Raw genomic sequence first — 10,343 nt, forward strand, 5'->3', positions numbered from 1 at the left:
GGATTTGTCTGTCAAAGGCATTAATTTTCATTCAGCCATACAGCTGATCATAATTAAGCCATTTATCAATGCTGTTCAGATGACTGAGCTTCACATGCGTTTAAGGAAATACGGACGAGTTTCATATGGCACTATGTATGTTCATAGCATGAGGTTTATAGCAGTGTATATCTTCAGAGCAGGAGGTTCATAGCAGTGTGTATGTTCAGAGCAGTGTGTATATTTAGAACAGTTATAAAAAGATGGGAGAGTAATGGAATTATTTATTCTTGAATTTTGTTACATTCCTATAACTAAATAATAATATTGATCCCAATAAAAACATTTTTCAAGTGATAATTTAACCCATAATCTTTCAGGAAGTACAAAACATTCATTATATATATAAAGAAGATCCCAGGAATAACCACAGTATTAGTGTACTCATTAAGGGCTAATAACTGTAGTGAACTGTACTGATGAAGGGGTAATAACTACAGTGCAGTCTACATGTCAAAGATATGTTAGCTACTTCAGATTTCCACATGTAAGATTAAAACATATTGGAATGCATATGTAGAAGATATATTAGCTGTTTTAGAAATGCCCATGTAAGAGTAAAATATATTTGAATGTATATGAACAAGATATATATTAGCTGTTTCAGAAATCCCCATGTAATTAAACTAACTAAAACTTCATATGGACTCAGTTATTGTGGTCCTCTATGTATCACCATTACTACTTTTAGTGTTTTAACTTTCTAAAATCACTACTGTTGAAAAAATATCCTAACTGTTTCTATCAGTGTTAAAGGAGTTTAGTCATTTGAAAGCAATTTGAAGTTTAGTGCTTTAAAATGTGTTTGTGTTTCACACTAACCACCTAACTCTTACTGATCTGTTTTTTTCACTTCTTCCCAAAATGCTTCAATTTTCTCTTTGGCCAATTTTTCAACATCTTTTTTTTCTCCCTTGTAGAAAAGCATGACTTTGGTTTCGGAAAATCTTTTAGGCAGGAAGTATGAGACCTGTAAAAACATGAAACAATTCACACATCACACAGTTAAATTAAAAAGTTGAAACAATTCACAAGTCACTGTTAAAAAACAAAGTTGTATTTAAATCAGTCAGAAATGTCCTGCAGTGCTGCTATTGTCCATGTAAGTAAACTCCAGCACATGCACATACATGTAGACCTGCTTGTATAGACTTTAGTATGTGCAGTTTCTTGGATGTTAACTAACTCTAATATTACAAAATTGGTATCACACAAGTGGAATAACAGATAACTATCAAATAAAACAGTTTCCCAATCTAGTACCTTATTTTTGGACATTGTGAATGGTTTGGATGGATCTTCTTTGCTGTAGAATAGCAGAGAATCAATAGGGTTCTTGTCTTTCATCCCATAATTGAATTTTGCAAGCTGTAATGATGGAGACAATTATTTCAGTAACAATTATAGATTAAAAGTGTATAAGTACATGTATGACTAAGTGAACTGCTCTAGACAAATATTTTGTTTTAATTTTTTCTTTTTTCAAATGCACATTTTCTCTTTACATTTACAGCATATAGCTGTCATTTATGCAAAGCAACTTACAATTATGACTGAACACAACTTGAGCAATTGAGGGTTAAGGGCCTTTGTCTCAGCTGGTCCCTCCTAGCTTCCATGTTCCAAGGTTTCCCTGTCATATGTATTATTTTGGTTCCATTCCGTAGCTTTGTATTCTCCACCACTCATTTGGTTTTCCACACCTTTTCCTTGTTTCTAGTCTTATGTTCATGTATTTAAACCCTGTCTTATTCCCTGTGTCTTTGCTGTTCACTGGTTGTATGGATGGATGTTTGAATGACCTTTATTTATGTATTTGAAAGCCCATATCCATAAGTTTGCATTCCATACCTTTTGTGTTTATCCTAGCCTCTATTATAGCCTGCTTCACTTGTTTGGCCTCGTGTGGTGTGGTTTTTTTATTTATTTTATTTATCATGTATCCTCGTACTCTTAGTATTGGCTCAATGACCCTGGACTACTCTGACGAATCTGAATTTGGATTTGCCTCTAATAAATCTTGCTCTTCTCCGCACTTGCATTCGCCTCCTTACCGCTCACCGTTACAGCCTTGATCAGGTACCCAACAGTGGCAACCTGGTGCTGATCAGTCTTGACCTGATTACTAGTCACGTACCTCTGAGCTTGATTATCTGATTATCTTTTGAATTGAATATTTGTTAAGATAAAGACAATGCAGATTACAAGCCAAGTGTATTTCAGGAGTTAGAAGACTATAAGAAGCTTTAGTATTTTAATAGTTAAAATTTGGTTCTGTGCTGCACAGCCAAACTGAAGCTCCACCAATGAAAAATCATGTCTGCTACACTGCAAATGTATATTTCACGGACTGCTCCTCCCCTCATAAGTCACATGGTACAGCCCGCCGCGTGCAGGCAGATTCACAAATGTACTGTGTCTCTGTTTTTGTAACCACACGATTGCACGATTGCACACACGAGTATAGGGTTAAATGTTAAAGTCTTGTGTGTCTATTTAAACTCCTGTCTGTGTGTGCTCCCTTTGTTGGTCATTGTCACTAGCTATGTGTCTTTGTGAGTCATTAATGTAAACAGTAGCTGTAGCACGTAACGTCTGTGTTTGTTTCTACCTTTCGTATTTAAGTGTATATCGTTAGTGTTAAATGTTTAATAATGTTCACCTGTGTAGTTGTATGTCAGTGTCTCTTGTGTTGTCCATGTTTAATGCTAATAAATGTCTTGCACGAACGAGGAATTCTGCGCGCCTTGCCCCGCACCCTGCGGCACTCGAGCCAGCAGCGTTACAGTATACAATATTTCCCTGTACTGCACTGTTGGTGTTTATAGTATTTTTCTGTACTTACCTTGACTATAAAGTCTTCTGCAGAGAGCTGATGGTCACTAGGTTGTCTCTTGATTGTGTCCACCCAGGTTTTCAGCTTTTTCTGTTGGTGGGGAGTTATAATGTACTGAAGTACAGTATGAAGTACAGATTTTGAAACCAAAGCTCTAGACTCTGGGTTATCTGTGTAAGTACTTGTCTACTATTTTATTACAACTTGCAGATCACCTTCTTCTCATCAGTTGCTTGAACTTGCATGTTTGGTGGTAAAATAAGTAATACATTTTTTTCCCACTTCTGTGCTCTCATTAACATGCCATTCCTATAAGCATAAAGAACATAATCCCTATCTAGTAAAAAGGTGCATGACTAACCTCCAACTTTTTATTATCATTCAGGGGTTTCACTTTGTCAGGCTCAAATGTTCTCCCATCAATGTACCTGTACAATCTGCGCATTTCAATTCTCTCAATTATTTCCTGTGCTGTTTTCAGCTTGTCGTCTGAACTCCATCGGATCTGATGAAGAATGTCATCTGTAGATCATAAGGGAGGAAAAAAACTAAATAAAAGTTTCCACTAAAACCACTGTTTCTTGAGTTTATTTTCTTGAGTGATATATGAATATCTTCATATCAGAGCTTTAGAAAATCAATCATGATTCCTTGGATATATGCATTGATAGCTGAAGTTTATTCATCAGCCATTACTTAATATATCTCACTTCAAGTTGTGATTATTGTGACTGCTATTTATGTAATATGCATTATTTTATGTATGCCTGCTAAAGCACAGTCTATTTTTTACAGAGACAGAGGGAAAACCTGTGAGTTGCAGGTAGGTTTTGGGATCTCCTGCTGCTTCAGAAATGGCGAGGTTTTTTCCCCCCAGTTTAATGTGTTTATTAGCCTCTTTGAGTGCATCAAATATCCTGAGAATAACAACAACAACAAAGATCACAGTAAAAAGAGACTAAAAAAAAGAGAGAAATCACAAAAAAACTTGCCTCTCTCTCTAACATAATCAAAGTTCAAAAATACTGAAAAGGAAATGAAAACCTACTCTTCTGGTTTAGAACTTTCCAAACATACAAATATACAGCACATTGTTTAGTTGCACAGAAGCTCTGATTTTAGGACAGAAATCAATCTGTGATCTGAGAACGATGAGAGCAGGAGGCAGAGTCTTGATTCCCATGCAAACCAAGGCAGACCCATTATGCCTAGGATACACACACTAAATAGTGCATGTCACAGGATGTAACAACCCCACATGGAAAGTATGATATGGTTTTATAGAATCAGGATTAATTTACATGATTTCAACTGCCCATTTAACCTTGTGCTGGTAGGCAGTGTGGTGAAGCAGGTTCCGAACATGAAAGAGCTCGTACATGTTTAATGCTTCCTGATGGAGAGAAAAAAAAAACCTCAGAATGGTGATTGGACGTCGTTCTAAAACAAACACTTCCCTGTTTATGCGATCACCTTGTCTCTCATGCAGATGTGCTCGGCTCCATCATCATTAGTGCAAACCCGTGCAAACACCATGTAACGTTCGTGGGAGAAGTTGGATGTCATACCCAGATGGTGACAGTCTCTGGATAAAGGATAAATGTAGTATGTGTCATAAAATAGAATTCAGTCTTCAACTGAATCTTGGAGAGATTAAAGACAAGTTTACAGTTCATAAAAACTCACCGACTGAAATAATCCATTTTGTCCACATCAATGCCAGTTTTGGCATTGTTCACAATCTCGTACAGGAAAGACTTGTGCTGTGAACAATTACATTAGTACCATTATTCCCATGCCACATCAACACGGTATTAATGCTCTGAAGTGTTGGTCTATGGTCACTAGGACAGTGAAGCACCTTTTCTGGCTTACATTAAGAAAGAGTTTACACCATTTTGTGCATTCAAATCCAGCTGTCTTAAATGCACTTCATTTATATTCCTACAAGGCTCTACATGGTCTAAAGCAGAGTGTTATTTGAGTCCATACCTCAGAGTCTGTCTTGTCATGGAACAGCTCCTTAATGGTTTTAATATGCTCAGATTTCAATTCATAATTTCCTGCTGCCTTAGTGCATTTGTCTTTTAACAGGTCATCAAGCTGTTTGATTTCTTCATTTACATTCTGTCCCAATTAAAAAGGTTTGGAGGTGAAATTTCCAATAAAAGGTATAATTTATTATCTTTTTTGTTATTGTTTACAATCTCACTCATGAAGGAATTGCTCATAAATGCACCTCATTTCTTTTCCTATAATGTTCTAGGTCAACTGTTCCAAAGCAGAGTGTCATGAATACATACCTCAGGATCTTTCTTGCCACGGATCAGCTTCTTGATGATTTCAATGTGACGAGATTCAATTTTATATTCTGTCATTGCTTCCCTGTATATCAGTTCTTCAAACACTTTGATGTTTTCCTTTTCATGATATCCCAAAGGAAATACAACATTTTGGAGATGAAATTAAAATAAAAGGTATTATTTATTATCATTTTTGTTATTGTTGGAGAAATTTGGCTGTGTACTTCAAAACAATGACATTACTCTCATTATCCACATGCTATACCAACATATTTTAATGTATGACGTGTTGAACTATGGTTAATAGCTGCTGAAGACTGAAGAGGAACTGTACCCCATTATTATGTCAATGGAAAATACAGAGAATAGGTCCTTCAGACTGGCTATTTGCTTAGCAAGGAGTGATCAAATTATAAAGTACATCCCTTTGAACCTTGAGTTTCTCTAACTAAACAATGAAGAATGACTTTAAGATCCCTTGGAAAACAATAGCATTTGTTTTTTTGTTTTTTGTTTTTGTAAGAATACCCATCCATCAGCTATAACTGCCTGATTATATGAGATATACATAAGCAAACACAAAGGAAACTGTATTTTTGTGCACTGCATTAGCCAACCAAACTGTCCAATCACCAGCACAACAGGTAAACATTATGCCTTTTAACATTTTGGAATGTATTAAAACAGAAAGACATGATCTTCTAGGACAGTATATCACCTTTTCTGACTAAGAAAAAGTTTGTCATCTTATGCATTCAAATTCTGTTTGTCTTAAATACAATTTTCCTATAAGGTTCTACATGTTCTGGTATACAGCAGAGTTTAATACGAGTGCATACCTCACAATCTATCTCATCACAGATCAGCTTCTTGATGAATTCGATGTGATGGGATTTAATTTTATATTCCATTGTTCTCTCCTTGCTTATCAGTTCTTCAAACTCTTTGATCCTTTTCTTTTCATGATATTCCAAAGAGAAAACAAAGGTTCGGAGGTGAAATTTCCAATAAGAGGTATTATTAATTATCTTGTTTGTTATTGTTCAAAACTCATACATGAAGAAATTGGACACGTCTTAAATGTACCTCATTTATTTTCCTATAATGATCTATGTTGTATGGTATAAATCAGAGTGTCATATGAATACATACTTCAGGATCTGTCTTGCCACGGATGAGCTTCTTGATGTTTTCAAATTGTTGGGATGTAATTTTGTATTCTTTATTTATCAGTTCTTCAAACGTTTTGACCCTTTGCTTTTCATGATATTCCAAAGGGAAAGAAAAGGTTTGGGAATGAAATTTCCAGTAAAAACTATTAATTCTTATCATTTTTGTTATTGTTCACAATCTCATACATGAAGGAATTACATTTGTCTTAAATGCATCTCATTTATATTACTAAAATGTTCTACGTGGTCTAGTATAAAGCAGAGTGTCATGTGAGTCCATACCTCAGAAGCTGTTATGCCACGGATCAGGTCCTTGATGAATTTTATATCCTGGGGTTCAATTTTGCATTCTTCCATTTCCTTATCAACTTCTTCGTCTTTTATCAGGTCTTCAAACATTGTGATTCCTTGCTCTTCATGCTGTCTCAATGGAAAACAAAGGTTTGAAGGTGAAAATGTCCAATATTATGACTATTTTTATATTTTTATAGTTTGTTTTAGTTGAAAACATGATTATACATAAATAATGTCGAGAAAAAAGTTCAGAAAAGCAGATATTTAAGAATAAACAACAACAAAAAACAATAATGAAATAATTTTGAGATGTAGTGAGATGTATTTTTTTTTCAAATAAACAAATAAAAAAATACATTCAATACTAAAATACTAATAACACTTATTTAGGTTTATGAGAAAGTTAACATTAATTACAAGTGGTAATGCTGTACCTTCCAGTTTGGATCCTTTTTCTTCATAAATTCCTCAAATAAATGAGAGAATGGCCCATGGCCTTAAATCAGAAATACACTATCAGTCTGGATTAAGTGTAATAAATGTTAATTGAACTAATCACAATTTGCTTCAAACATCAAACAATATCCACACATATAGACTTAACTCCCCACCTACTTTATTCTATGTATTCTGTATTATGTTTGTACAATACACCAGTACCGTTACCAGTACCAGTGAGACTCTGCTTGACATATATGCACTCACAGTATAATTACACATACACATATATATATATTTATTATTTCTGTACATGTACATAATGTAAGCAGAGTCTCACTAGTACTGGTAATGGTCAAACACTAATAGTCAATAATATTTTACCCAGGTCATGACACAATCCTGCAATCTGCACACAGAGTTCCTCTTTCTCCTCTTTCTCTTTCTCTTCATTTGTTCTTTCTTTCTTTTGGGAATCATGCAGATTTTTTACAAGCTTCCCTGCTAAATGTGCCACACTGATAATAAAAATGAGATTAATTATCATTGTCACCATACTGTTATTTGTAGCTAATGTCATAATTCCCAATAAAGTATTTCAAGTATAAAGTAATTGTACCCAATGGAGTGTTCAAAGCGGTTGTGGGAAGCCCCTGGAAAGACATAATAACCTCCTCCAAGTTGTTTGATGTTTCTTAAGCGCTGAAAGTGTGGAGTATCGATGATCTTCACCAGCAGAGGATGCAACTGAATGTGACCATGGATGGGGTCATTGAAGACCTTGAAGATCTTCACGAAAACACACACACACAAACACACACACACACACACACACACACACACACACACACACACACACACACACACACACACACACACACACTGCTTAAGAAATAATTAACTGCAAATGACAGATCTCCTTTTTAGTTAATATAGTGTTGTCCACATTATCTTACCTTCCTGCTGTCTTTCTTATTCTGTTCTGCCATTTTTAATCAGCTGCTTTCAAAGATCAGACCTCACTCTACAGAACTAAAGTATTGTGTGATAGTGAATGAATGTTGAGAGGACTACGGTGTTTGTGTAATTACAGTGATCATGTATTTATAGTGCTCCTCACCTGTGGGCTGGACTGTAGCCTTGTCAGCTGAGAAGCTTTATGACTGGTCCTACCAGTTTGAATCAACAAGTTAATATAATGAGTGAATAATAATGATCATCATGTTAATTCATTTTCAATCATCCTTTATTTGATATGAAATGGTTTGTGGAGACCATTTCATAAATCTACATAGTAAACTTATATACATGGTAAGAGTTATACAAGGTCTCATGGCTTTGTTTTGCACCTCTCTCTAACTTGAACAATCCCCATTTAGAATATCACAAATCCCCCCCCCCCCCCATCCACTTGTACTGGGTTTACTGGAGCAACTAAATTTAAGCTTAAATTACACACCAATTATATTCCTCTATCTATGTGAACAGGCACAATGTATTTTGCTTTGTGTGCATTATAATTTAGCTGCTTCACATAGATATTAATAATAACTAACTAGTTTTCTGTAGGTGCCTTAGATTTTTGTGCATTGCTGTATATGTGACAGCATGAGATCATGATGCTCCACCTCTCTCACTCATGAGAGCTACAGACCACAGACGGCACTGACACGACTCCTCACAGGTTAGGTTGGACTGAGTTAAAATAGGTTTTATCCAACTAAAAAGAAATAAAATGACTATTGAGATCTCAAAAGACAAAACTAAATAAAGTCTGTCCCGCACTGTGTTTAAACTCCTTTCCCTGACACTTCTTGTTCCTTTAGCCAGTAGCACCAGCTCTGCCAACCATTTGTGCTTATCCACATGCCTCACAACGCACTCTGCAAACTTAAATCAAAGCTCAAGAAGAGACTCTTTGAGACATAGATGATGAAAGCAAAGACATCTCTGTAAATGCGGTTGGCAGCAGAGTGAGAAAGCTCAGCTGTAGCAGTAATCCACAGGGTGGCAAAGAAATAACCAGCCAGGACATGTTGAGTTGGCAACAAAAGGTGCAACCCTTTGGCAAGACTGGTTCAGTATATCCCATTAAGGCATGTACTTAAAATTCTGCAGTATAACTGGCTGTACACTCATTATACGTTTTAACTTGGATTTCTTTATGGAGCTTTTAAGAATTATAAAGGAAACAGTCCCTAACCCATGTGAGTAACATAACCTGGGTTACAGTCTCAATATTGTATAAGCACATGCAAGATACTTGGGGTCGGTATCTGACTACAAGACCATGATTGGCTGGACATTTTTGCATGGTAGGCAATTTTCAACTATAGAACTGACCAATAACCATTAAAATATAATTCATATAATAAAATTTAAAAGATATGCAAATAATTATAGAAAACTGCTTCTGCTGTTCACAGTTCTGCCCTCACACCGTGATGTAAATCAGAGCAGGTACTTGTTCTTCCAACAGCACTATTCTGATTTTAATTCTCCCAGATTCTCTCTCAGCCCCATTAAAACACAGTCTTGGACACAATGTCCCATAACCTTTTAATTAAACAACCTTGGCTGGATGTGAGCCTGCTAGATGCTACTTAAATCACCTGATAGCAACATGACCATTATGACCAACAAGCCATGTTCTGGTCTGTGTGACTGCCGCTGTTAGCTTCCCTTATACAGCAGTGGCATTGCAGTGGTGTGTATCTCTTATATTATTATGTTGTGTTCTTTATAAGCCTGTTGTGTTTGTCCCTCATATATAGATTGAATATATATATTAGCTGTTTCAGAAATTCCTGTGTCAGATGTTGGATGGTGCTACAGGCAGCATAATGTTCAGCACAGCCTCTGCAGACTCTTCCACGTCTGTCACACATGATCATTGTGAAAATGAACTTTGTATGCATTACAATTTTACTGCTTCACATTGATACTAGTAATAACCTTTGATCAATGTAATTATTAAACTATCAAACAAAAGCTTGTCAGGAGGAAATAAATGAACAGTGTTCTTTAGGTGCCTAAGATTTTTGCACACTACAGTATATGTAACCTGGCCACATGATGCTCTCCTCTCTCATTCCTGTGAGATGCAGACCAAAGTCAGCACCAGCAGTACTCCTCACACTGTGTACTGTATGGCTGACATGGGACAGTGAGTCCAGCTGTAGGCAGAATACGTTCAGCTGACGGGGGACAGTGAATCCAGCAAATTATGAATGTTGCGCATATTCTGCCCAGAGTAAAAAA

The 10,343-nt window shown here is 36.0% G+C and overlaps 1 protein-coding gene across 1 annotated transcript; it reads right to left on the bottom strand.

The window, feature by feature from the left end:
* Positions 1-871: 871 nt before the first annotated feature.
* LOC118241302 (deoxynucleoside triphosphate triphosphohydrolase SAMHD1-like) lies at positions 872-8,071 on the bottom strand. Its single transcript, XM_035525950.2, has 15 exons — positions 8,039-8,071; positions 7,702-7,880; positions 7,467-7,600; positions 7,079-7,140; positions 6,633-6,770; positions 5,179-5,295; positions 4,868-5,002; positions 4,562-4,638; positions 4,349-4,460; positions 4,177-4,268; positions 3,686-3,792; positions 3,237-3,397; positions 2,885-2,965; positions 1,303-1,407; positions 872-1,009 (listed from the first exon to the last, which is right to left on the bottom strand). The coding sequence occupies exons 1-15, from the start codon at positions 8,069-8,071 to the stop codon at positions 872-874; spliced, it is 1,671 nt and encodes a 556-aa protein (XP_035381843.2).
* Between the last annotated feature and the right edge of the window lie 2,272 nt (positions 8,072-10,343).

This window comes from Electrophorus electricus, chromosome 1 (assembly GCF_041902795.1).
Source record: "Electrophorus electricus isolate QZ-2024a chromosome 1, ASM4190279v1, whole genome shotgun sequence".
In the NCBI taxonomy this organism is placed as follows: domain Eukaryota; kingdom Metazoa; phylum Chordata; class Actinopteri; order Gymnotiformes; family Gymnotidae; genus Electrophorus; species Electrophorus electricus.

Coding starts and splice junctions, on each gene's coding strand:
- LOC118241302 (XM_035525950.2), bottom strand. CDS start 8,071: ATGGCAGAACAGAATAAGAAAGACAGCAGGAAG. Junction 7,601..7,701: donor CGCTTTGAACACTCCATTGG/GTACAATTACTT, acceptor TTTTATTATCAG/TGTGGCACATTTAGCAGGGA. Junction 1,010..1,302: donor TCACAATGTCCAAAAATAAG/GTACTAGATTGG, acceptor ATGTTTTTACAG/GTCTCATACTTCCTGCCTAA.